Source organism: Rhinopithecus roxellana, chromosome 2, assembly GCF_007565055.1.
Source record: "Rhinopithecus roxellana isolate Shanxi Qingling chromosome 2, ASM756505v1, whole genome shotgun sequence".
Classification (NCBI taxonomy): Eukaryota; Metazoa; Chordata; class Mammalia; order Primates; family Cercopithecidae; genus Rhinopithecus; species Rhinopithecus roxellana.
The window spans coordinates 110,928,308-110,956,294 of record NC_044550.1 but is presented as its reverse complement, the minus strand read 5'-3'; the positions used below and the strand labels follow the sequence as shown (position 1 = coordinate 110,956,294).

General features: G+C 46.3%; 1 protein-coding gene across 3 annotated transcripts; it reads right to left on the bottom strand.

The window, feature by feature from the left end:
• Positions 1 to 70: 70 nt before the first annotated feature.
• On the bottom strand, positions 71 to 27,894 carry DCTD (dCMP deaminase). 3 transcript variants are annotated; one of them, XM_010356377.2, is made up of 6 exons: positions 27,619 to 27,894; positions 25,803 to 25,917; positions 25,263 to 25,398; positions 4,487 to 4,603; positions 3,027 to 3,123; positions 71 to 1,439 (listed from the first exon to the last, which is right to left on the bottom strand). In XM_010356377.2, exons 2-6 carry the CDS (start codon positions 25,908 to 25,910, stop codon positions 1,361 to 1,363), a joined length of 537 nt encoding a protein of 178 aa, XP_010354679.1. In that variant the 5' UTR covers positions 25,911 to 25,917; positions 27,619 to 27,894; the 3' UTR covers positions 71 to 1,360. The 3 variants fall into 3 exon arrangements, with proteins under 3 accessions (XP_010354679.1, XP_010354678.1, XP_010354680.1); XM_010356376.2 differs by having other exon boundaries at positions 27,597 to 27,788; XM_010356378.2 differs by lacking the exon at positions 27,619 to 27,894 and adding an exon at positions 26,627 to 27,560.
• Between the last annotated feature and the right edge of the window lie 93 nt (positions 27,895 to 27,987).

Here is a 27,987-nt window from a genome sequence, read left to right as displayed (position 1 = left end):
AGACAATACAGAAAGGACAGGAGCGGAGAGTTAAGCATATGATTATAGTAACATAAAAACGTACATGCTCTGGTAAGGTAGATTTTAATAAGATTTTAATATTGGTGAGCCAAATTACAGAATACCCTAGAATGTGGAATACAAAACCTCAGAGACAAAATAAAAACTCATGAAAATATAAGAGCACTTTAAAAAGGTAATAATCTTTAGGATAAAGAAAGCCTTTTCTCAACACAGGTACTGAGTATGTTTAATAAAAATTAAATGAGATTAAAGGGGCACAGCCACATGCTCCCCACCCCGCGGTGATTAGGAAGGTGATGTTTGTGTAGATGAAGGCATGGAGCCAGGGCACACAGGAGCTCTGAACACCAATAGTGCTGCAATAAACTGTCTCCACGTGGGCGGAATTTCTCACAATCCACTTCCGGGACAGGAATTAATGTTCTCTCCAGTTGCAGAGGGGCTTGTAAATGAACCACGCTGGCATGCGGAGGAGGGGCAACACATCCACACCGGGGACCCCTCCCATCCACAGCCCCAGCTGCCACCACGGCAGGGCATGGGCTTTGGGGGTAACAAGGAGAGACAGGCTGTCTCCTCTAGGAACAACTCATTATTCAGCTAAACGAAATGGAAGAGCTCCACGTGACCAACAAACCCAAACTGAGCCAAAACAACAGGGGGCCCCACCCCCAGAGGGATAACGTGCCACCACCCTGAGTGCAGCGGGAGAGCAGGGATGGAGGCAGTATTCCTGGTTCAGTCACGCTCCTCGTCTGTCAGGACAGATGTGCCGCCCGATCTCAGATTCCAGGAGGGTGGCTGGGGGTTTCCCTCAACTCCGCAGCAAAGACTTCAATGCTACTGTCATCTGAGGCCTAATTTTCTTCCAAGGGCACTATATGCCATGCTTCACTTGGGCCAGATGTTCAGATCAGCGTGTCTGCTCGTCCCCGCTAAGAACACAACAACAATTATTTATTTGTCCTTCCAGCACATGTAGCAGTGAAGAGAGGCTGCCGGATTGCAGCGGATGACAGACGGCTGATGCTCCTCTGAAGAGCCACAAGCATCCCAGCCAGCCAGGACACAGGAAGGCGAAGCACCCTTGTTCTAGCCCAGTGCACCAGGCCACCACAGGCTCCCCTATTTTAAACCCTAAATCAATAGTTCAAACAGATGCAGATTCCATGTGACAGGAGAGACAGTAAGGAAGATTTGAGGCTTTATATTCTTTAGATGTCGACTTTTGCCGTACTGGCTAGTAAAAAGTTATGTGTAACTTCAAGATGAAAGGCATTAGCAGCTTCTTAGAAGAGGATAATCCCAATCTTCTGGAGATTCAATGAGATGTAACTCACTGAAGCTTTTGACTCGGTCTGCTGTTAATTGAATCAAAGTCAATGACAATCTTGCTGCACTTCGGTGTGAATTTCCTAAAAATAAAAAAAACAAAAACAAAAACAAAATACAGTTATTATCTGGTGAGCAGTTACAGCAATTTGTTTACTTTGGCTTAACTCGTATTTTCTGTGCAGAGAAAAAAATGTCCTGGGATTCACTTGCTACTTTATCTCTACAGGAGCCAATTATAGTGCAGCATACAGAGAGAAACACCGACCTGAAAAGACTAAGACAAAAAAAGATGCGTGGGGTGGTGTGGTTTGTATGGTTTTCAACTATCTGAGTTCATGAATTAGTGGCGAGTCAAAGGATTTCTAACAAGTTAGCTGCACAACATGATATCTGATTACTAGTTTTCCCATTAGATGTATCTTATTTTCTAGAAAATGTCGGCAGCCAAGTTGGAGTTGCTCTAATGCAAAAAAAATAGTAAATTTTCTTTTGCCACTTACACATAGCAAAAAACGACTACCTTTAGTGAGGAGTAATTTTTCAAATTACATTCTAATAATGCAAACATAAATAAACCAACTTTTTCTTTTTTTTTTTTTTTTTTGCTCATTAACTTTTCACTCATTCCTCATTACTTCTACAACAATTAAACAGAAAATATTTGGGAACAAAACAAATTCTTTTAAAAATCACTGAACAAGAGAGTAAGTAAATAATTTGAATTTAAAGTCTCAGAAAGCACCACAGTTGAGTTCATGAGATATGTTGAGCCATATTCGTAATGACCAGCACAAGGGGCCAGGCACGTCACCCATGACAACGGTCCCACTGCTGCTGAACGCCAATACCATGAAGCGCTGGAAAGCTATAGAGTCCCAACCGAATTTTCTGCCATGAATTAAAGGTGGCTGAGCTTCCTTGCAAGTAAAATATACCTCACAACCTTTTCTTAGCAAAGACAATCATAAAACCCGTAAGACTTCAAATCTAATGCAAAATGTTGCTGTAAAAAGAATTCCCAGGTGGCTCACACTTGTAATCCCAGCACTTTGGGAGGCCCAGGTGGGTAGCTCATGAGATCAACAGATCGAGACCATCCTGGCCAACATGGTAAAACCCCGTCTCTACTGAAAATACAAAAAAATTAGCTGGGTGTGGCAGGGGAGGCTGAGGCAGGAGAATTGCTTGAATCTGGGAAGTGGAGGTTGCAGTGAGCCAGGATCACACCACCGCACTCTAGCCTGGTGGCAGAGCGAGACTCGGTCTCAAAAAAAAAAGAAAAAAAAAGAATCCCCAATCTTTCAATCTGGCAGGCTACTTTCATCCTAAATTTTCTATGCCAGAGTTGTTACATTTGCAAAATTTACCAAGGTTTGGCATTCCTATTATAAAACTTGTGAATGTTTACACTTCTCACTACTTGAATAATTAGTCTAACTCCTGGAAAGTTACTGAAATTAAAGTACAATCATTAAACAAATTGTCTTCAGATTTTCCTGTCACTGCTCTTAAATATCTACCCCTATAAGAGTCTTTAAATTCTTATGCCCTTGCATTTCTAAAGACACCTCCAAGTGTGGAAGTCAGGCAACACAAGGAGGAGACAAGGTCAAAAAGTCTCTTCATCTGCCTTCACCACCCCCCTGCCCTGCATTCTCCCTGCTTACCGGAACGTCACCCCAGCCATATCAAACAAGAGCCTCGCAGCTGTTGCCTCGTCACTATCATGGTATTTATCAGACATGAAAATAACTTCTTTTATACCTGTAAGGTAACAATGGGAGCTCCCTTAGTATACACACATACAGATGCTGCAAAAGACAGGCGGAAGCAGCTGGAGCGCTTTTAGTGTCTATGATTAATGACCTTTTCTGAGTGTGCTTGCAGACAGTGTCCAGTCACTGAAATACATATCTCCTTCTTTCTAATACAGCAGAGGGCAGATTATATCTAATCTTCCCTCCAGTCTTTATGGATTTTTTTTTAAACAAATGCAAAGGGAAAACATGTCAAGTAGTCAAGCCTTGATCCGATTAACCAATTTCCCTTACTAAGGTAATCAAATCATCTTTATTCACAAGGTAGCTTCTCTTACTAGTGGGAGGACTAATGCAGGGAGTGGGGGCTGCTGGCAAATTCAGAGGTGGGCACCACGGTGCTTCCCAGCATGGCTTTGCAGAGCACTTCGAACCAGCTCTACAGAGGGCAGATCTGTTTTCTTGTCCTGATCTCAGCAGGCAGCGCTAACTTGGGAGCCAGGAATCCCAAGGGCCCCGCGCTGAAGGCTGCTGCTCCACCAGCCTCTGAAGGGAGAGGAGGCTGCAGCGTGGGGCCCACACTGCCTGGCCCACAGGCCCGCTGCCGCCTCCACACCTGAGCACCGCGAGGAGAGCTTCCCAGGAATGACGACAGCGAGAGCGAGGGAGCCCACGCGACTCCTCAGTACCAGCAGACCGCTTCTGCTCTGAGATCCACGGGGCTGGTGATAAACAGCCCCTTTAGACCACACATCTCGCTAAACATGATAAGTCTTTAAATCTCCAGCCGAGAGATTTATGGAGACAAAGTGTAGCTGAATCTCAGATGTGACAGTTTGAAAAAGGTGAAATATTCAGAATACAATGGTGTAGATTTATGGAAACTGTAACATAAGAAAACCTGAAGGTAGTGCCATTTGGGTCTTACGACATTTATATGCCACGGTATGTTGAGATCCTCAAATATCTACCATGTATTAAATACAAATTAAAACTTCATACGCAGACTCCCAGCTGACCTTGTTTCGGACAGAAGTTCGTTTCTCTCCCTCCCCCCAATCTATGCACAATATGTCAGAGAATAGTAAATTGACAGTAATTATATGCAATGCCTGTGTTGCTTTTTGGCAGCTTGCAGTTTAAGAAGTTGCAAACTAAATTAAAAACATGCTAAGAATCACAGAGGATGCAATTAGTCTTAGAATACCTGGCACCATTCAAAAACAAAACACGGGAAATATCTTGCAAAGTTGATAGTGCAATTAATTTAGATCGAAACAATGGCAATTTAAGATCAAACCCATCAGCAGCGAGCTACTGGCGAGCAGGCAGCAATGCAAATGTGACAAATGAAAAGACCCGGTTCCTACCTGCCTGGATGATGAGCTTCGCACATTCATTACAAGGGAACAAGGCGACATACATACTACAGCCTTTCACATCGGTCGAATTTTTGTTCATGATGGCATTCAGCTCCGCATGGCACACTGTGGGTTTGAAAGGGAAAGAAAGAAAAACTTTGGTTGCGGCTGATGAAGAATTTACTAAGTGTTAACACATTCCATTCCCCGCTCTGAATAACATATAACAGGCTCAAGTAAAAAAACTGATTAGAAATGGCAAGTACTAAGAATACCAAATGAGGCCCACGTGGTCTGGCTGTTGATGAGCAGTGAGGCCTGAAGGCACCTAGAGCGTCCAGGACGGCGAGGTCACGTGCCTTCCCCACCCTCAGCGCAGCTCCACTTCACGGCTCCACAAGACCCTGGGGCATGAAAGTGCCCGCCTGAGCTGGCTCACTGGTGTGCTGACGTGCACACACGGCAGGTTCACTGTGGCCGTTAAGAGGGCTAGGGGATTTTAAGAGCAAGAGAATCAACAAGTGACGAAGCTGAGCGTGTCCATCCTGAGAGATCTCCTTCACCACATCGTGCTCAGCCCACATACGCACAAGGAAAAACGCCAGCAGCCAGACAGGGTCTCGTCCTGTCGCCCAGAGTGCAGTGGCATGATCGTAGCTCACTGCAGCCTTGAACTCCTGGGCTCAAGTGATCCTCCCGACTCAGCCTCCCAAGTAGCTGGGACCACAGACGTGCCACCAAGCCCAGCTAACCTTTTGTATCTTTCGTAGAGATGGAGTCTCACTATGTTGCCCAGGCTGGTCTTGAAATCCTGGCCTTAAGTGATCTTCCCATCTTGGCCTCCCAAAGCTGTGGGATTACCGGTGTGGGCCACCATGCCCAGCCCAGTTTGTCTTTTATAAGAAAAACATTCATCCACTGCAATGGCAATGACTAGTTGAGTTCTCGACAGACCAGTCCATTCCACCCGTGATCCCGGGTCACATCCGGACCTGCCTGAGTTCAGAGTCAAGAGGATCCCCTTCCTCCCTCTCTTGAACCGGGCAAAGGCAATGCACACCCCAGGTCCAGTTTGCCTAGATGTGCCCACTCCCTAATCCACAGGGGATGTCCTCCTTGAGTGGGAATGAGTGGTGCCCACAGCACAGACCTGGGTTTGACTCCCTCATCCTGCCCAGGAGGTTTCTGGATGGCTGTCTTGTATCGTTACTGAATTTTCCTGGGTGTGTTATCTAAAACTCTATTATAAACTCCTAACGGCAGTGACTTGCAAACCTCTCTGATACCAGAACACCCTTAGGCGCTTCCAAAATACAGAGATCTGTGCCCCCTGCCTGCAGAGTGTGATGGCCTGGGCTGTGGCCTGGGCTTGAACTTGTAAGCGATTCCCCAGGTGATTCCAATGCACAGACGAGTTCCGGAAGGAAGCACTGCCCTCTGGCTCCCCTGGCATCCCAGCACATGCTAAGCACACAAGTGCTAAAATAAGTATGTGTCGAATGAGTTAATGAATGACATGTGGCCATGGCCCACATCACACAAACCACCTAGAATATAAATATGGGGATCTTCAAGGTCTCCCCTACCCTCTGCAGCCCGCCAACCTTCCACACGTAACACTTTCTTCCACGAGTTTTGAGGCTTTAAATGAACAGTGGCCTAAATTTATGGTGCTCATACATTTCAGTCCTGACTCACTTGCCTCATCGCTGATCATTTACTGAGCACCTACTCTGGGTCAGAGAGATGAAGGCCTGGCCACCCTCCCCAGCCAGCCTCCCGTGTTCGCGTGCAGCTGCAGCCACCTCTGTGTCCCTGGGTCCCCCAGCAGCAACACAATGTTGCAGGCGTAAGGCTGACCAAAAGCTCTCCCAGGCAATGTTAGGAAGTATCATTTTTGTCTACAAATTCCATGTTTTAGGAGGTCTCAGTCCTGCCTAAAACGGAGCAGTCTCTCCTGGTATTGCAGGAAAATCGAAAGAGGCAGATAAGCTGTGCTTCATTGACCACAGCCCATCAGAGAATAATCCTCGCTGGCCACAGTGACCAGAGCCATGCCCCGAGACTCGCAGGTCTCATAAACCCTGACGGCATGGGAGGACAAGGAAAGACAAGAGAAGGGTGCGAGGGCCCTTGCTTGGGAAGGTGCGAGGCGTGGCCACGTGGGCGCTGGCCTTGGAGGGGCTCCCGTGACCCCTTCTCCCCTTGTGACCAGGATACTCCAGAACTGGGTTTCACGCTGCTTGGTGTTAAAAATGATTACATGTAATTGTTTCTTTTATTTCCCCCTTGAGGGCAGAGCCCAGCCTTGGTTCTTTGTAACTCCCCCAGAGTCTAATGTGATGCCATGAACATAATGGGTGTTAAATATTTATCGAATGAATCAAGGAGGAAACGCAGATTCCAATTATTGATGGTGACGTTGGGAAGTACTCAAAGTCCTCTTAAATTCAAATATCAGAAATATGCTCTCCTACCTAATAAATAATGTTGATGGCGCTGGTATTAACATTCAGAAGTGCAGAGCCTCTGCATGTGTTATGAAACACTATGAGAGCATCCTCTAAGAACTGTCAGACCCACTGCAACGAGCTTCCTCTGCTTCATCCCAGGCAGTTTGGGGCAAAATTTAACAGTACAGGTCTGGATTCATTAGTGAAAATTACCATATAAAACAGATTCTCTTCGGTAGCACCTGACATCCCTGTGTATAGAGGGTGATTTATAGAAATAATGCACAAGATTATGAACAGACTTCCTTTCTTTTAACCAAAAAAATCACAAGATGAAGAATGTAAAGCTTCTTGTTAAAAATACATATATAATATATATTATATCTGAATATTAAATTTAAAACATATAAAAAACATATATATTATATCTGAATATTAATACCAGCACCATCAAAAATTATTTATTAGATGGGAGAGCATATTTCTGATATTTGAATTTAAGAGGACTTTTAATGTCACCATCAATAATTGGAATCTGCATTTCCTCCTTTATTCATTTGATAAATATTTAACACCCATATATATATGTTTATATATATATATAAAGCTACTGGGCAATATGAACAATAGTGTGTCGAGCACACATGAGCCTCTAAAAGGAACAATCCAAAATCCCACATACATAAGACTGGACACTGACAAACAGGAAACTCAAGCGTTCAGTGGAGGGTGTAAGATCAACCCCACCCTGGTCTCTCTTGCTGGTTCTTGCCCCCTTCCCCAGACCCCCTCAGCCCTGTCTGATATCACCGGCTTGCCCGGCCTGCACCTGCGGGGCTGAGGGGAGAAGCCCAGCCCAGAGGAGCACCTGAGGCCACAACCCAGCCCCGCCAACTTCGCAGCTCCCAGCTGCTGCCTGCTGTGGTCCTGCAATCCAGCTTCACCTTTGTGGCTGACACTTGTCTCTCAGCTCCAGGATCTCCACAGCTCTGAAACTCTGACCCTCGCTGTCCCCCAGGCCACCCTGCACTTCGTTTTGGGCCTGTTCCACCCAAGGAGACTGGACTCAGCCAGGCCTCAGCCCCCAGACTGTCCTCAGAGAGGAAACTGGGGAAACGAACTTGATGACTTCCTCCAATTTGTTTAAAGCAGGTGGGTCAGAGTCAAGTTTGGGAACTCATTTACTTGTGTCGACTGGCCATCGACACTGATCAAATAACAGGCACCTGCCAAATCCACTTCAGGCCACAAAGAGCACTGGATGCCTAACTGGCCTGTGACAAGCTTGCGCCTGCCCTGGCTGGCCAGACCACCACAGGCCAAGCATCCTCCCCTCTGCACTCTCCACCTCTGCCAGTGAGTGTGGACAAAGAGCTCTGCAGCAAGGGGCAGCACGAGGGATCAAGGTCCAATTTGCTGCTTGGAAGCTGGATGACCTTCGACAGGGTGGCTGAGCACTCCTGTAATTTGCAGGAGTGACAGTGGATCTGGGAAAGTGCATTTCCAGCTAACTAAATAAAAGCAATTTAAAAAATACCAAGTACAACCAATGTTTGTGCTTTTCTCCTAAGGTTTCCAGTTTCATTCCTCAATCCTCCAGAACAGGTGACTTTCTCTAATACCAGCTTTCTCTATCAAAACACGGCCTCCTCTCCCCAGGCAAACACAAGGCCGTGCTTCCAGCCCCTCCCTCCCTCCATCTCTGACGGCTCCCGCTTCTCTCTGCTCGTTTTTCTTCTCCTGAAAGCATGCAAACTTAGTCCTTAGTCTAGAGAGACCATCTTGTCAGCCTTTTAGGACTCTTCTTGTCCTCCTTTCAAGATGAAATCATCCTATCTACAACTGTTACTACAATTTATTTTTAAAATAATTGTCTTCTGGCTGGGTGCGGTGGCTCACGCCGTAATCCCAGCACTTTGGGAGGCCGAGGCGGGTGGATCACGAGGTCAGGAGTTCAAGACCAGCCTGGCCAAGATGGTGAAACCCCATCTCTACTAAAAATACAAAAAAATTAGCTGGGTGTGGTGGCGTGCGCCTGTAATCCCAGCTACTCCAGAGGCTGAGGCAGAAAACTGCTTAAACCCGGAGGGGCAGAGGTTGCAGTGAGCCGAGATCGTGCCACTGCACTCCAGCCTGAGCGACAGAGTGCGACTCCGTCTCAAATAATAGGAGTAATAATAATAATAATAATAATAATTGTCTTCTGACTCTGTAAAGCATACATAATCTCCGGTTTTCTCTAAAACAATGTTTTTCAAACTGCAGGTCATGAAATCAGTTCAGTGAGTGACACCCGCTTTTTCTTCTGTTTTAATGAAACAGGTAAGAAGGGAAGGATAGAGATCAGAATGGATCCCACACACAAGGTTAAATACTATTCCTAAAAATTATGTTTCAGGTGTCAACTGTGTTTGCTGGGTCACCACGTATCTGCCAAATTTCCGTGGTGTAGACATTTTTCCACACAGCCAATCTCCCACTCCCAGCATGACGTGGACTCGGGAAGCAATGTGCCCAGTTGACCTGGGAAGCAATGCACACAGTTGACCTGGGAAGCAGTGCGCCCAGCTGACCTGGGAAGCAATGTGCGCAGCTGGGTCTGATGACCTCATGGGAGCCAGCTCCACAGGCCACTGGAGGGTCTCATCATGAAAACCCAAGGTCTCTTCTGGGCTGGAACCTTTGGATTCATCTGCTCTCTCTGGACTCCTCTCTACTCTAAAACCTCTCAGGACTACCACACACTTGTGTTCAACTTTACTTTTCTGTAGGTCCTTTTATTTTTCCTGCCTTTGTGGGCACTTCCCAAGGTAAAATACTGGTTTTTGACTTTTCTCCCATAGTCACTGACTTTTTATTTTTGAATTTTGAGTTTTGCTCTTCTTGCCCAGGCTGGAGTGCAATGACGCGATCTCAGCTCACTGCAACCTCCGCCTACCAGTTTCAAGCGATGATTCTCCTGCCTCAGCCTCCTAAGTAATTGGGATTACAGGCACCCGCCACCATGCCCAGCTAATTCTTGTAGAGACGGGGTTTTGCTATGTTGGCCAGGCTGGTCTGGAACTCCTGACCTCAGGCGTTCCACCCGCCTCGGCCTCCAAAAGTCCTGGGATTACAGGTGTGAGCCATCACACCCGGCCAGTCACTGACTAAGAATCCATCTGTTCATAGAGTCTCAGACACCAGATCCACCTGTAAGAGCCTGAAATCTGAAGTCTAGCCATAATTGCCCATCTTCTCCCCAGGGCTTTTCTTTTGGGTGGTCTGGGGCTTCCATGTACCTTTCCTCTATGGGTTAATTACCTCTTATCCAAAATGCTTAGGAGCAGAATTGTTTCAGGTTTCAGATTTTAAAATATTTGCATCATACTTATCAGGTAAGCACCCCCAATCCAAACATTTAAAATCTAGAGTGCTCCATGGGCATTTCCTTCGGGTATCATGCTAGTGTGCAAAAGATTTCAGATTTTGGGCCAGGTACAGTAGCTCATGCCTGTAATCCCAGCACTTTGGGAGGCCAAGTCGGGGAGATCGTTTGAGCTCAAGAGTTCAAGAACAGCTTAGGCAACATAGTGACAGCTCATCTCTACTAAAAATAAAAAAACTTAGCCAGGTATGGTGGCATGCACCTGTAGTCCCAGCTATTTGGGAGGCTGAGGCAGGAGGACCACTTGAACCCAGGAGGTCAAGGCTGCAGTGAGCTGTGTTTGCGCCACTGCACTCCAGCCCGGGCAACAGAGCAAGACCCTGTCTCAGAAAAAAAAAGTTTCAGATTTTGGATTTTTGGATTTGGCATGCTCAACCTGTACAATAAACATACCACAGATATTTGACAGCAATAAACGAAGGAATAAATTCACCTTTCCCTAGAGTGAACATTTTTGTCGTGTTGCCTGGATGAACTGCAGCAAGAGCTACAAATATATCCGAGAGCAAAAACTAACCAAGAAGTAATTGTGAGTTTTTATATGAGTAGTAGGAATAAGAACCAAGTATTTCAAAGATACAGTATCTAGGAAGTATTCATAAGTTAGTCTAAATTGTAAAAAAAAAAAAAAAAAAAAAAGAAAAGAAAAGAAAAAAAGATAAAATGTTCAACCTAGAATTACACATTTACACCTAAGCAATAAGTAAATTAAATCTGCAAACACTACATATATATTTGATAAGCACAAAGAGTGACATACAACTCTCCAGTTATTCCCAACCTTGTTTAAAAGGAAAAGAATCAAATTTTGAAAATATCACATTAATGCTTAGAAGGTCTTTGATTGCCAGAAGAGACTCTCTGTTTCAAGTAATTATAAGAGAATTCATATGCTTTAGTTTTGTTTTTTTTTTCTTTTCTATTACTGTCAGAATTCAGAACTGCATTAACCTTGGACCATGGAGAAGAGACTGTATAATTAGAAAACTGTATTTTTCAAATTCTCTCTTACTAGGGCTTGATTAATCCTTACTGTCTCATGTAGGCGGTTCTCTAGAAGTTTGACAAATTAACAGGATATATTCCATCCTTGGTTAGATTTAAGAGTTCAGCGTTTTATAGATTTGACTTTCACCTCATCTGATATAAGACTAATATAATATCTATTTTAGACAGTAGCATTATAAGGTTACTCAGATAGGTTTGTTTAAAAACCCTAAATAATGCTAAACAAATTCTAATTGCTGCCCAAATAATTCAGCAGTGATAGTGTTATTCTACCCTCAACTGATCTTCATCTGCTATGGTGACGTGACAGGAACTACTGGGGCCGGAGAAAATTTGGCGTCAGGAAAATGAAGATTCTGATCTAGTTCAGAACTCATTTTTAGTGACACAGGATTTTCCTTAAAGAAAACGATGTCCTTAGACCTGAGGGCTGTTCTGCCAAGGCCGACCTGAACAGGTGGCAGCCTGGTGTGGCGGCTTCTGCTAGGGTCAGGGTCAGAAGGCCAGGCACGGAGCGCCTGCTGCCACTGAAAACAGGCCTGCAACGCCTTTTGCCACCACCCCAAGCTGAGCCGTTCAGAGCACGGACAGTTCTGTTCACTGACAAGACAAGGGTCAGGACTCGAGCCAAGAAGCGTCTGCTCACGGCCTTCTGGAATGAAAAGGTGGGAAGCATCACCCTCTATTATTTCTACTGGGTTCCCACCCTGCAATTAACAAGTGACGTGAAATGGCATACCCAAGTTCAAGGTTGACCTGTGCATTAAAAAAAAAACTCAGTAGTAATTTACAGGATCTTCTACTTCCATTCTGATGACAAAGCTTTTTGTCATTACTTCCTGAAGTTAGGGTCTAAGTGTTTTTACTTCTGGGGACCTACAGTTATCAGAGTTGCTAAACCTGGACACGCTGTCTCTGGGAGCACAGGCACCCCTGCCCCGGCCCCCGCTGCCCACAGGTGCCTGATGGAAACTTCCGCGGAGGGATGGGGTACACACTTGCTCCTCTAACTGATCCATCTATGGAACTGCTTCACAGCTTCTGGTATTAAAATGGAATTTCAACTACTTGTTTCTTAATTATTGAAAGATATCCTGACAGGGCCTCATATGTCACTGCCAGCCTCCGGAGTACCTATCCTTCACGTCAATAATTTAACAACAGAATAGCCGCCACAATTAAGCCCCCCACCCACCCCCACCAAATACACTCTCCCAAAAGCCTATCAAGTGTTCCCAATTATGGCTTCCACAAAATCTAAAGCAAAGATTTCTAGAGTTTGGGCCCAAATAATGTCACCCCTCTATCTTATCTCTCCTGCATGAAGTTCCTATTAGTAAAGTAGCAATCTGGCTCATTATCAGGGTTTTCAAATGACTTGAAATAAAGGTGGAACTGGGGAAGGGAGCACCATATAGAAATCAGCAGACATCACTTCTCTAAGGTAGTTACACAAGGGAAGCCTCTCTGTGCCTCACCCCTCTCCTGGCTCAGGCCCTGTCTTCCTCCTTCCAGCCTGCTGGACTGCTCCAAAGCCTATGTCCCTCCAAGCCTGCTCAGACAGAGCCCTGTTCCCCACCTAGGGAAGCAGCCCTTAGTAACAGGGCTGGAGCAAGAAGAGAAAACAGTTTAAAACTCTCGCAGTTTCCCAGGTATGTTCTGGTAAGTTCTGTCTGCACACTGACCCGTGCCGGGTGGAGAGCTAACAGGGCTGGGTGTAGGCTGCAGGATGGAGGTGGGTCTGGTCCCTGCAGAGCTCACACAAGCTGGGCTGCAGATGCCCCAGCATGGAAATCAGCAGCGGCCCAAGTGCAAGCTAAAGCAACACAGCAGGACTGCTGGAGTGCTGAGAAAATCTGGGAAACGGGGGTTCCAGGCACTGTTCACAGGTGCAAGGGGAACTGAATCTTCAAGTAACATGTTTCTGTAGAAAAATGTATTAGGATTACAAATGTCTTTTCAGAACAAAGGGATTTAAATCCTAGGATGTGCCTACACAAAGATAATACCTTGTTCAAGTTCCAGCCTCTCTCAGCTACAAATAGAAATAACAATAGCCACTCCTTCCCATCTCACAGGGTCACATGAACAGCAAGTGAGGGACACCGCAGGAAAATGCTGTGTGAACGCCAAAGAACTCTGCAAACTGGGCCTTTGTCACCAGTACTCAGAACCGGACCTGTTTCCTGAGAAAGAGACTGGCTGGCAGGAACGGGGTCTTCCTGATCAGAGACAACAAGTGACAGCGCTTCTGCCTCCCCGATCCCGCTGCACCCCACAGCCTACCTGTCCTTGGAATCGAGACAATCCTGCCCCCAGCCCAGCCCCAGGCACAGTGTGGCATTTCTACTCAGAAGATAAAGTAACTGAGCCCTCTCGCCACGGAGGGACACATGATTCCACCTGAGAGGCATGACAGTGTAAGTCTGTGTGTGAAAATAAAGAGAAGCAGGGGTGATGTGAAGAAACCTGCCGCATGCCTGGAAAAGGTGTGGGCTCTGTTCTGTTTCCACCTGTGTCCAGAGAGGAGGTCTCTGCCGGAAGAAAATGACAGTGAAAAGGAATTCTACCAAGGTCGGGGGAGAAAGTGGTGGGTCACTCGCTTAAAAGGCAGCCCCATGCTGCAGGCTCTGAGGGGAGCCTCCACACCCACGGCATCCATCTCCCTGCCCACGGCCCAGGGTCCTGAAGGCGGAGGCAAGAACTTCCGTCTCTGCTCCCGCGACAACGCACTTGGGGGTCTTGGAGACCCCTGGTTCTGCCTGTCTCCTCTGCTTCCTCCCTACCATGTCCTCACACACTGCCCGCAACCTAGCAGTCAAGCATCTTCTTCGGCCTCAGCCTCCGGACCTGAGAAATAGAAAGAAAAATCCCTCTCCAGGAACGCTTACGAAGACTAACATCTGTCAAGAGCACAGCATGGACGAGCTACCTGCTACATGTGAGTGCTTCCCACGCTCTCCCACCTGTGCCCACCTGAAACCAGGCTGTCCTGGCCTGCCCAACCCAGCCTGCCTATGAGAATACCCACTTCTCTTTCCCTCTCTCCCACTCTGCTCCCCATCCCTGCCCCCTTCCTCACTGCCTCTTGCTAAAGCTGCAGGTGACAACTCACGGCGCCCAGGGGAGCCACTTAGCCCCAGTGGTAGTGCTCGGGGCTAAAGAGATTTCTGACTGCGGTACGGCCATTATTGGTAATAAAGCCCCAGAACTCTAATTACGCTGCCTCCCTATGTGCTAAGGGCACACAATCAGGTCAGGAGGAGGAGGATGTGGAAATAGCTGTTCTGCATCCATGCTAGGCCATGCCAACTCCCTTCCCACTGTTCATGTGAAATGCACGCGTGATGCCTAAAATGCGTGACAAAAGCACCAAGAGAAACAGAGCACTAATCAGCGTTGATAGTACTGTGATGCAAATATACATTATGGAGCTTAGAAGCCTCCTTTGTGTGTTGATAGTGTTTAGAGGGAAACTGGGCCTGAGCACTGGGCACTGGAAGAAGAGTCAGGATGTGTTCTAATTAATTCCAGCTCTCCCTGGCCTGCCTCAGGCAGCGCACTGACCCTGTGTCGGCAGGTAGAAAATGGAGAACAACAGCCCAACTCGGGATTCTCAAATAAGATGTGAGCTCCTAACACTGCCCTATATTCCTAAGACATTCCTCTCCCGCCCCACACAATCACCTCTTCTCTCCTCCCAGCGTCCAAGCTCCAACTCCCAGCTGTCTCAACCGGTGGTCTTGCTTCCTTCCTCCTTCACCAGAATGCTGCAACTGATCACACCCTGCCTTTCCCTCCAGGACCCTGTGTCTGCTGTCCTCCCACCGCCCCCCTCAGTCCTTCCTCTTATTACCAACCAGGGTGTCTGAGAGACCGATCCTCACAGCCTTGAACACCTTGCCTCTGTTCCAGATATCTCTATCTCCCTCTCTGTCTTGGACTATTACCATCAGCAAACAAACGCCTGCTGCAAAAAAGCAAAATCCAAAGCCAAAACCAGATTTTTCCATCCTACAAACAACGCAATCCTTTTCCGTGGCCTCGTCTCCATTCCAGCTGCCACCCCACTGCTCTGCTCTCTTCTCGGCCACACATCCCAAAGCCCAATCTAAATAAAGCTGTCCCCATCATCTCACCCTCTGTTCTCCTTCAAGTGGCTCCAACGTGGCTTCCAACCCTATTGCTCCTCTGAAACTGTACTTGGCTGAAACTGTACTTGGCAGTGTCACCTCTGACCTCCACATTGCTGAACCCCATGGACAGGTTTTAATCTTAGGCCTCTTGGCAGCCTCCGACACAGCTGACAGGCCCTCCTTCTTTTTTTTTTTTTTTTTTGACAAAGTCTCACTCTGTTGCCAGGCTGGAGTGTAGTGGTGCGATCTCAGCTCACGGCAACCTCCGCCTCCTGGGTTCAAGCCATTCTCCTGCCTCAGCCTGCTGACTAGCTGGGATTACAGGCACGCGCCACTACACCCAGCTAATTTTTGTATTTTAGTAGAGATGGGGTTCACCATGTTGGCCAGGATGGTCTCGATCTCTTGACCTCATGATCCGCCTGCCTCAGCCTCCCAAAGTGAGGCCTTCCTTCTTAAAACACTGCTCTGTGTGCTCCTTCTCATGGGCCCTTCTTTCTCCAACCACCTTAAGTGCTGGAGCCCTCAGGGCTCAGCCACAGCTACTCCTCCTTCCTCTGCACGTGCTTCCTTGATCAGCCACCCAGGTCGCTGACACTGACATACCTGACACTGACACAGACATACCTGATATAGCCAGTCTGGACTAATCCCCACCTCATACACCCACCTGACCACCTGACCCTTTGCAGGGAGCTCTCACGGGCACCTCAGCCTTCAGGTGTCTAAATCTTCCTTGATCATTCCAAAATCTTGCTTCTCCTCCTCAGTATGCCTGTCTAGCTGCTGCAGCCACAACTGTTTAGGGGGAGTCAGTCTACCTCTCCCACCCTTTATCATGCCATCTTCTTGATGCTGCCCCTAAAATATACCCTATCTCCAGTCAAGCCTCTCCCGCCCCAGCACCCACCCCCTCCAAGGCCCTCGCATCGTCCACTGCGTCACCTCCCAGCTGGCGAGTCCCTGTTTCCACTCTTGCCCCAGAACAATCCAGTTCGTACACAAAACCTGTCCTAGTTTCTTTGCGCTGCTCTAACAAATATCATAAATTTGTAGCTTCTAAACATCAGAAATGTATTTCTCACAGCTCTGGAGGCTGGGAAGTCCAAGATCAAGGGCTGGCAGGTTCAGTGTCTGCTCCCTGTCTCATTAAAAAAGAAAAAAAGTGACTACCTCAGAAAGGAATATTCAGTCATATCTGTTTATTTCATTAATGTCTACCTCCTCCACAATTAGTCTGCAAACTCTTCAAAAACAGAGTCCCTCCCGTGGCATTCTGTTGACCTCTGCAGAGTGCCTGGCATGTAAAACACATAATAAATGCCCTAGAAGTGTCTGCTCAGTGAACGAATGACTACATGTGACAGTGTCGGAAAAACTCCAATGCTTTATAAAACAGAGTTACAATTTTAAAAAGAAAGGAAGATGACTCCAGAGAACATCCCCATCACTGGCAGACAACTGGAACTGGTAAGAGAATAGGTGACTTGTTAGTACTTATTTTAATTCCTAAAAAGTGATAACTCACATGTAGAAGGAAAAACGACAGAAGAATTCTGCTTCCCTTTATTCACCTAAACTCAAAATTAATGGCATTTTGAACAAAGTCTTTTAATTGCAGAATTAAAAAATTCATGCTCAGTTATCATATTCAATATTTTAAATTTACTATGGCATCTATCATTTGAAAGAAGCACAGAGAAAATTTACACCTCCACTAATTGGTTGGCACCGACCCTTCAGACAGTGTCAGCAGAGGGGAGCGTCCATTCCCTTGCATTACAACTCTCTTGCTTTCACCAGTATCCTGCATTTATCACAGGGATTTCCCAATGCCACTCAAGTATCTCGTTTGAATAAATATTGTCATGCTGACTCATTCTCTAAGGAATTTCTAAAGTCCTTTCTTTCTATTTGGTCTTAACGTCTTGTCTCCAAAGAGTTTTAAGTGTGTCCTATGTAATCATACACTTTTTTTCACTTAGACATGGGATCTTTTTCTTAATTTTTTTGAGACAGGGTCTCTCACTCTGTCGCCTGGGCTGGAGTTCAGTGGTGCAATCTTGGCTCACTGCTGCCTTGGCCTCCCGGGCTCAAGCGATCCTCTCACCTCAGCCCCCCTGGAGTAGCTGGGGCTAGAGCTGCACGCCACAACACCTCGCTAATTTTTGTATTTTCTGTAGAGATGGGGTTTCGCCATGTTACCCAGGCTTGTCTTGAAGTCTTGAGCTCAAACGATCCACCTGCCTCAGCTTCCCAACGTGCTGGGATTACAGGTGTGCACTCCATGCTTGGCTAGGATCTTTTTCTTTATTGCTGTTATCCAAACTCTTCTCATCCAATGTCTTTTAATCTGCATGTCTGTGGAGTAACCTACAGTCTGACTGTCCCCTCCTATTCATGCATCCTATCTCCATATGGTATCTATTCATCTTACAACTGCACCAGACTCTTTAATCGTTAGAGGGGGGAGGGAAAGGAGCCTGTTTCTATTAATTTATCCATAAGTACACATGCACATTCTCCCTGTGGCATTGCCTCCAACAGCTTTTTACAGCTCTGCTTTGACCGAGAACGCTTTCAAAACTCCATAAGCTGAGAAAAAGATACTAATCTAATGCCATCAAAGCTATCATACTTATATTTTTCCTTAGAATAAGAGAACTGGAAGGGTCTTCAGTGATAATTGACTTCATAGAAATATTGAGAAATAAATGTCAGGTGGCACCTCTAACAACCCCACAGTCACTGGGCACAAACATAGCAAACCCAGAACCCTTTGGCTCCTTAGGGCGGCTCCAGGATTCTTTTGTGTGAATATGCCAATTGTTGTTTTAAGCACTATAGGGCTTTACTTAACTTATGTGTGTATTACAGACATGCATATCCCTATCCAGATTTTAAAAAGTCTTCAGAAAGTAAAAGTAAAAAGCAATACAAACATTTGCAAAAATCTCTAAGAACTAGGTTTTATTGTGTATTTCTGGGAGCAAACAATATATTCATATTCTACTTTAATACAGCTAATATTAACAAAGCTTCTGAAGGGAGATTCTGGATGAAAATAACTCAAAATACAATAAAGCTTTAGTCATTTAGGCCAATTTCAGAGAAGATCAGTCAAAATCAGCACAACTGATAGAGAACAGATCACCAGAATCAAGACTATGACAGTAATCATTCTCAGGGAACCACACTGAACAGCGATTCCTGTGTTTCTAAGCAAAGACTGCGCAAACTTAAAGAAATCAAGAAGTGGCCAGGTGCAGTGACTCAAGCCTGTAATCCCAGCACTTTGGGAGGCCGGGGCGGGTAGATCACCTAAGGTCAGGTTGGTGACCAGTAGAAACCCCGTCTCTACTAAAAACACAAAAATTAGCCGTGTGTGGTGGCAAGTGCCTGTAATCACAGGTACTCAGAGGCTGAAGCAGAAGAATCGCTTGAAACCTGGAGGCGGAGGCTGCAGTGAGCCAAGATCGTGCCACTGCACTCCGGCCTGGGCGACAGGGCGAGACTCTGTCCCAAAAAAAAAAAGCAGCAGCAATAAAGAAGGAATATCCATTTGCATTCAGATCATTAATGTGCTCAAATACTTAATACAGCTGTTTCTAAATTAGTTTGCATGTGCCCCTGACATTTTATCAAGGCTACTCATTTTTCAACAAACCTTTTATCTTGAGAGATTATAGTACAAAGATAAACTTCAGCCTACTTCTGGGAACCCTGGAACCACTACCTTACATTAAGTTTTATTTCAAACTTCTATGAGGTGAACGGACTCAAAAATCACTTTTTCTAGAAAGGAGACACAGATGTGTCTTTTCATGGGTAGGTCCAATCCCCAAACACTTCAGCTTTTCCTAACATGTGCTCTTCAGAAGGAGGAGTTAGTTTGTTACTATATGTCTTTTGTAGGTATTCACAATGAAACAGTCAACTCTAGCACTTTAAAAATAATTAATTCTGTAACTATAAAAATACATAAATATCAAAATAATTTATATTAAAATATCATTATTCCTTTCTGAAAACTGTTTATAAACAATTATATCTTAAAGTAAAACATGCTTACATGGAGCTGGTTGATTTTAGGGGGTGGGAGAACTCTCATATACACACCGGTGTGCTCCTCTGTTTATCTAAAACCCCACACAGTCACACCTGAGTTTGCCCTTGATTCATAAAAATAATCTACTTAATTTATTTCCTATGCAATTGTTCAAAGGTTTTCCATCGATTATAACAGTTGTTTTGTATAAAAGTCCCTAATTAGACCTGCTGTCGGGCCACAACTACTAGATGGCCAGGCAGGGGAGGAGCAGCAGGAAGCTATAAGTGAAATTAAATTCTGCAGGAAAAGAAACGGCGAGTTATCAAATTCATGGGCTGACTGACAAAACCAGAGGGGCATTCAATTTCAGGACTGGAAGAACAAATTTGATCTTAATTACTAAGAAGCTCTTACAAGTTGTGAGGAAGTCACAGCTTAAGAAGGATCAGCCTCCTAACTTCTTGATAAATTAGTTTCTCAACACTAACCTTTTGGATGCCAAAGAAATATATCACATGCATGGCAGTCAGGAAAATGTCAGTGTTCAAGGGGGTAAAGTAAATGGCTAAGTAATCACAAAAGTGACATCTATGCATGCTTAACAATATGCTAAGTCTGAAAAATAAAGATGAAATTTAAATAGAGAATTTAAAGAAGCACTGCCCCACACTGGCAAAGGTGTTTAAGATGCTCTGCTGAACTCTTTCGCCTTAATTAACTCCAGGTTTTTCAGCATTTGCCTTCCCAGCATTACATCCTTTTTAGGGTATCCCTGTAGACATAGGAACTGACTCGGGTAACAGCCACATCTCCATTTCTGCCCAATGCACTCAGACTGAGGCCACCCCCCACTCTTGGGGATGTGGAGACCCTATGGTTCCCTCCCTGGTGCAGTCAGATGCAGCAGGCCAAGCAATCCTGGCTCCCTGGTCCATTGGGCGGGGTAGGAAGCCAAGCACAGAGGCACTCACCAAAACCCAGAGTCCTTCACCAGCAGAAATCAGCAAGGCCGCAAGTGCTGGGCAGCTGGATACGTGTGGCAAGCATTACTAAAAATTCCCTTAAGTTTAACAACGGGAACAAGTGAACTCTCCAACTCTCTAATTTGTAAACTATGTCATCAAAATTGGTTATGAAAACCCAAGGAAAGAGTGATATCTGAATCACCAAGAGTATTTCACCTCCATTTGATAAAATTGGTATTTTGATTAAATGTGCTTCACTGTAATGAATTCCACAAAGAAAAAGGAACGAAAAATGTCAAATGAATACTTCATCACGGGTTTAGCAACAGCCATCCCCTCAAGAAAATAAAAATCTTCCCAAGTTTTTTAATCTGGTAAATTAGATAAATCTGCTGCTTCCTGGTGTTTTAATTGTCATTCATCTGAAAAGATTCTTAGTATAATAACATCGCCTTCTTCCTGCCACTTAATGTTACTGACATCATATTATCTTTTGGATTTTTCAGGAGAAGGATGGAATAAAAAGCTTCTTTAGCAGAAGGAATTTTCATTTTCCACATTAATACTACATTATAATAAAATAGTTTTATGAAGTTTTGATCCCAAGGCTGGAAGAACAAAAACACCCTTTAAAAATACCTCTCTAGAGACACAGCCCAGGAAAAGCTCCATCTTCCTATTACGTTACAAGTACTGCGTGCTTCCCTACTCCCCACAAGGCGTCAATCAAGACTAACGACTTCTGACTTATGCAATTAATAAAGCAGTATTAAGTTGTATGTTACTTGGTAAACTCAAATTTACACAGTTCTCAATTCCCTGTCACAGTCCCTTGGGCTGCTATAACAAAGTCCCATAGACTGTGTGGCTGAGAAACAATGGACATTTATTTCTCACGGTTCTGGAGGCTGGAAGTCAGGACACCAGCATGGTTAGCTTCCGGCAAGGTCTTCCTTCAGGGTTGCAGACAGTCATCTTCTCCTCCTATCCTTGCACATGGAAAGAGAGTAATTGAGCTCTCTGGGGTCCCTTTTAGAAGGGCACTAATCCCACTCAGGAGAGCTCCACCCTCATGGCCTAATTACGTCTCCCAGGCCCCACCTCCAAATATCAGCGTATCGGAATTAGGGTTTCAACATGTGAATTTATGGGGAGACACATTCAGTCCACTGCACTCCCTTTTGAAGAAATGTTCCAGTGAGCCACGCTGGTGAGCCACGCTGGTGAGCCATGCCGGCTTTCTGCATGATGCCAGGCACAGGCCACCCCTCCCCGAGCTCCTGATCTCTGAGGAGTTATTTTATCGGAGCCTCAGTCTGATCAACTGCAAAAAAAATGAGACAATGATTGGCATTTCAGTACAGCTGAATTCCTGTGCCCCACAGGAGAGACACAGGGAGGTAGCAGGAAGAGCACTGACCTTGGAATTAGGAGATGTCACCCTGCATGTGTGACATTATAGAAGTTACTTACAAGAAAGGAGGAGGCTTAGATCCTGTGGGCACAGAACCCTGAGACACTACTGAGGTATTGCAAGGGGTCCAAGCATATCCACAGCTGGATAAATCCCATGTCCAGGACATACATAAACTTTCCCCAAACATACATAAATGCTATCCAATTAATAAAGTTCAGATTAACATAAAAATGTTAATGATACAAAGTAGTTTTTGTCATTGTGGAGTTTCTTACTCAAAAGATACTAAGAATTTAGCATTGTGCAGGGGTCCTGGAAGTTTTTTGGCATTTAAAAGAGGGTCCTGTACATTCAAAAGAGTTAAAAATCACTGTCTAGAACTCAAGGCAATCTCTAAAGCTCCTTTACAGGCAGTAACACATCACCTATGAAGTTACCCTTCCTGCTACAGCAGCTCAGTCGCCATTAATGCAGATGAGGAAAGAACGGGGTGAGCTATCCAACTCAAGGCAGGATCCCCTTGCTTTTTAAATTAATTTTGAAAATCTTAAAAGCAAAAAAAAAAAAAAAAAAAAAAAAAAAGAGGGTTTGCATTTGAGTCAGTTATCAGCAAACATTTCTGTGACATCCCAGGCAAACCAAACATTTACTTCTCTGTGGCCTGAAAATCCTTGAGACGACAACAAGTATACAGTTTATACACAGTACACAGTCATCGTCATTTAGACTTAAAGCCCATCTTTACTGTATTATGGCGGTAGTAATACTAAATGTCTTTAAAAACCATTTAATACCTTCTACAACTTTTATGGTACATCAAATTACAAGCTTACTCTCGTGAAAGAAAATTGTCGACATTCTAACACAGCTACATATAAATGAATAATTGATAAGTAAGGGCAAAGAGCTTTGAAAACCTAGAGGTATCATATGGATAATAAAAAATAATGCAGACAACCAGTGCCCAAAAGCTCAGCAGCTATTCAATAAAAAACAATCAGTGAAGTTGGACAAATACCTATGTAGGTTTTTAAAAAAATTCCCTCTAGAAAGGGGCTCTGAAAGGCACTCTCCTCAATTTGGACGAAAGGCAGTGTCTCATAACCAACAAAATCAGCTACACGGGAAGTCAGGAGTGCTGGGAAGTCTGGGGTGTGGGGCAGGCGCTGCAAATGGACTGCACAGCCCTTGGCTTCTAGGTCACAGCTTACAGATCTGCTGGGGGCTCTCAGTGACTGAAGAAGGCACAGGTCCCATTGGGAGGCCCGCTCAGTGCCCACCCAGGACCCCTCTGCACTGTCCAACCACGGGTATCTTTTGCACCAGCTTGAGTATGATAGACTGCCATCCCCCCAGAATTCCTCCATATCGAAGTCCAGCACAAGGGCCAATATTTCACTGTCTAGACTCGGTGAAATATTGACTGTGGCCGTCACACATTTCAATGCAGATCTTTAACATATCGACCCTCCACTTTCACCATTTTTATATGGGACATTGAACCACACGGTGAAAAATTATCTTTGCATGGACTAAAAAACAACTAATCACTTCCCTTCTTTCTTACCATCAAAAGCTTATAGAATCAAAATCAGGATGACAAAAAGTTTCTCTGAGTCAGCGCATTTTTCTAATTAGTCATCCACTACCACCAGCTCTGAAGCTGAGCTGAGAAGACAGTCTTACCCTCCCCCACCTCCGATCCTCTCTTCCCACTCCTACGAGGGAGGGGTGAGGTTAAATCAAGGATCTGACGATTCAGTCCCCTTCATCCCTAAACTACTTTTCACACCCTGGAAACCCAGACTGCTTTGCAGTCCTCAATTCCTCCTCTCCCTCCAGGTACGTCCTTCCTTTTTCTTTCAAACATGGAGGAGTTGCCCCAGGCAATTTAGAAAGAAATTTATGGGGCTTATTTAACATGATCGAGGTTCAGGAACATTAGCAAAAATTTATAAATTAGACTAAATGTAGACTTGGAATTCCTCATGAGAAAAACCCAGAGGAAAACCTACCAGGACAGTCAACAAAGAAGAAAGGTCATACATCACGCCTTGGCCTGAAGGCACAATCTTTCCCATTTGGATGGCCTTACTCTACTTTAACTTCCAACAGTGCCAGTCTGTTCATTTTCAGGCATAAAATACAGGACCGAACCCTACAAAAAATCAGCAACCTGCATACGCAGCATGATTTGCCTCTTTTCCAGCATTAGTTGCATATTCTCCAAGGAATACAAGGAAAAGTAAAGCTGTGGCTGGACCCTCCCAGGCAATCTCTGAAGGAGTTTTCCCTGGGGCTCAGACAGGCAACAAACTCTAAGAAGCACCCTTCGCTAATTTCAAGGTGAAAATCCAGAGACAGTCAAGCCAAAGGTTTGCAGTTCCACACTTCTAGCTTTTTCTTTTTCTTTTCCTTTTTTTTTTTTTTTGAGATAGAGTCTTGCTCTGTCATCCAGGCTGGAGTGCAGTGGCGCAATCTTGGCTCACTACAACCTCCACCTCAGCCTCCCGAGTAGCTGGGATTACAGGCACCTGCTACCATGCCTGGCTATTTTTGTATTTTTAGTAGATGTAGCTACGTTACAATGTCAACATTAGTAGAGATGGGGTTTCACCATGTTGGCTAGGCTGGTCTCGAACTCCTGACCTCAGGTGATCTGCCCGTCTCAGCCTCCCAAAGTGCTGGGATTACAAGCGTGAGCCATCGTGCCCAGCCTCACTTCTGGCTTTTGGTGTGATCACAGCTTACTGTGAAATTGCAGCATCTCCTTTGACTGGAGGAAGCAACCGGATCCTCCATCTCCTGATGTCTAGTTCACAGTTTGATTCCCGCTTCCCAGCAATGAGCTTGAGCCAGATGCTCTCATCAGGCATATGGGCTGAATGAAGCCTGCTTCTCATCAGACCAAAGCCCGAGCCAGCCCCTGGTTAGCCGACCCTGCTTCCGAGTAGTAAAAAAAGAACCTGCAGAGACACCATGCACATCCCTCAGCTATCTCTGCAAGGGGCTGTGACCGTCTGCAGAGAAGCCGACTATCAATGCTCTGGTGTTGTGCAAGCCAGGAGGCTGCCAGTGAAGCCTGCCAGGCTCAGCACAGGCAGCAGAGCCCCGGATCTCAGGGCCAGCCTGTGTGACCACTACCATGCTTCTCTCCGTGGCTCTCTCTGGAACTTAAGAGACAAGGCCAGGAAACTGGGGTAGTTCAGTAGGATATTTTTCTTTCCAGCTCTTGATGACAAAAGGGAGATCATCATCTTCTGACCAACTTTCTTAATTAGGCACTCGCCAGGCTATGTCACAGAATGGGATATAAAACATGCCCTACCGTATGGGTATTTGGTGTCCAGCTTATTTTCTGCCGTCCTACTCCAAGGCAATAGGTCATCGCTGCACCCATTTGGCATCCCATTGTACCCGATCCCGACAATCTTGTTTTCTGAATTCACAATGCAGGCGCCGACCTAGAAGGAAACATGCCCAACGGCTTGGTGCCTGCAACTGGCTAGCCTGCTGCTGGGGAAGCAGGGAATAAAACCAGAGGGACTGCAGAACTCAAAACAGATGCACAGCTGCTACAGGTGCTGAGAGCTGTCGATCTCCTTGCCTGTTTTTTTTTGTGGCAGCTCCCATAAGCCAAGGAAAGTGCACCCTGGGTCCCAGAAGGGGCACGAGGGGCAGTTAACAACGGCATGTGACAATTTTCTGTCTCACAGGAAGAAGTAAGCTTGTAGAAACGCAGCACAAAAGGCAGACCGACCCTGCACTTTCAAGTTGACAGGTGTCCACTGAATCTCCCCTTTCTGCTCACGTGCAGGAATCTCTTTGCCTGGGAGTATCTAAGCATTCTCCTGGGAAATTCATTTACCTGGGAATTTGGATCTTTGCTTCTCTGTGCTGATAAGAAGGCCACAGCCATGAAATACTCAGGCCATTCCAAATAGTCATCCCGTTTCTTGCAGGTAACTTCACTCATGTTGGGTCTAGAAGAAAAGCGTGACAAAGCAGAAGTTGAGAGGAAGCATTTTAGTAAGTCTGTTTTCCAGTTCAACCCAACCACACTGAACCTTTAGATGTCTAAACATGGGCAACTTTAGCTACATTTATCGATCACAAATCACAACACATGGGCCCTAAACAGTGTCTGGCCTTAAGTAAAAACTTAAAATTTCCTATTTCAGAAGTTTGAATTTGGCACCCACAGCTTCACATTCCCAAATATTTTATCTATTTACTGCTTTCTCATAGGATTTTTTATGCCAGCCTACAAATTGTTCTGTCCTTTACCTGTCTCCCTTACAAAACGGAGTCTGCACAGGAAGAGGGTGGAAATAAGAAATATTTATTGATCATCTATAGATTCCAGACGTTGTTAAAGTTTATATACATCATGTCACTCGAGCCTTACTCCTAGCTAAGGTAGACAGTGCCATCCCACCTTACAGAGACTCAGAGAACTTAGGTAATTTATCCTAAACCACACAGGATTATTATCCATGCCAGATGGATTCAAAGAAAACATCTGAAGCCTTCCCAACTCTGATATTCCCCAGACAATTTTTCCCTTCCCTTTCCCTTCGTTACTCCAGATGGGACAGAAGTTGTCAACTCTGAGTAATGAACTGCATGAGAATAAACTATGAAAAATGTCAAGTGCTACTCCTAAAGCAAGGTTGTTGGAACTTAGTTTACCAGGGGCAAGCACAGGCTGTCTACAACAGGGAGAGCCCACGAAGGGGGTCCGAGAACTTCAGGGGAGTGGTCGCTTTCAAAAGGAATGAAACAAGGGCAAGGAAGGAAGACAACACAAAAACAGGGTGGGCAACATGGAAAAATCTTGAGAAAGGCAAGGAATGTGGTCTAACGGAAGGCGAGGATTTCCCACAATTTCTCCTTCAGGCTCCACACTTTGTTTAGGTACATGCTACAGTGCAGGGCGGCAGTGTCTAAGACTAGATGCAGTGGAGGGTCGGTGCTGGGAACCATGGTCACTCACTGATTACGCTGCCCCAAATCTGAGAAGCCTGGCAATCCCCCTAACAGGGAAAGACAGGTGCTGGATCAGCCTGGTTTCCCACCTGGCTTAAGGGTCAGCATCCATCATCGCTGTGGGGTGCTAGAGAAGTACCTACCACATAGGAGGGAGGGGGAGACGTGGCAGGGGCGAGGGAGGGGGAGGAGAGGGAAGGGTCCTGTTAATTCCCTGAGCGCCTTCCCCTGGCATGGCTGAAAGCCCACTAGAGCCTTGTGAGGACTGAGGCCCAGCTGTAGAAACAGAGGGAACTGGAGATTGAGTACAACGTTTCAGGAAGACACATCCGGTCACCGTCCCAGGCACACCCCACGCCGCTCGCAACCCCATCAGCTCTGATCCAGGGCCTACACCCGGCATTCCCACCCCACACACGGGCGCAGGAAGGGATGCGACGTTCAGACGCCCAGCACCACCTCCCGGAGCACTCCGAGGGGGCCGGCCTCGCACCCGGCGAGAAATCGACCCTGGAGTGACTTCCGGGACCCCGGGCGCTCCCACCCCGCCCGGATTCTCCATTCTAAAGGCTGAGCCCGGCCGAGGCGCCCCCAGCGTCCGCGGCCCCGGCCCAGGCCCCCGCCCGGCAGCCGGTGCCACGCGGCGGTGGCTAGGGGCGCGCGGGCAGCGTACCCTCACGGCTGCCCCCGCCCACCATCCGGTGCCCGCTCCGCGCGCAGGCCGGTGCTAGTCCCCGCCGCCGCCGCCGCGCTCAGGGAAGGAAGTCGGGAGAGGAGGCGGGGCCGCCGCAGGGCCGGAAGACGGCAGAGGCCCGGACGCAGCGCGCTCGCGGACGGCTGTCGGCCGGGGGCCAGGGGCCCGGAGCTCTCAGAGGAGGAGGGAGGGTCTCACGCCGCAAACACGCTGTTCGGCGTCGCCGTACGCCTCGCAGTCCCCGTGACGCAGCCCGCGGTCCGGCCGGCGGTGTTCACAGCCCGAGCACAAACCACTCCCCGGGTACCAGGCCGCCCCGAGGTCGCCCCGCTGCCCGGGTCACGCATGGCGCTGGCTGGCCGCGAGTTGG

Bases quoted from the DNA above. Each gene is read 5' to 3' on its own strand.
- DCTD (XM_010356377.2), bottom strand. From the start codon at position 25,910: ATGAGTGAAGTTACCTGCAAGAAACGGGATGACTATTTGGAATGGCCT. The intron at 25,399-25,802 runs GTAAATGAATTT...GTTTCCTTCTAG, and splicing joins GCAAAGATCCAAATTCCCAG to GTCGGCGCCTGCATTGTGAA. The intron at 3,124-4,486 runs GTAGGAACCGGG...GTTACCTTACAG, and splicing joins GAAGCTCATCATCCAGGCAG to GTATAAAAGAAGTTATTTTC.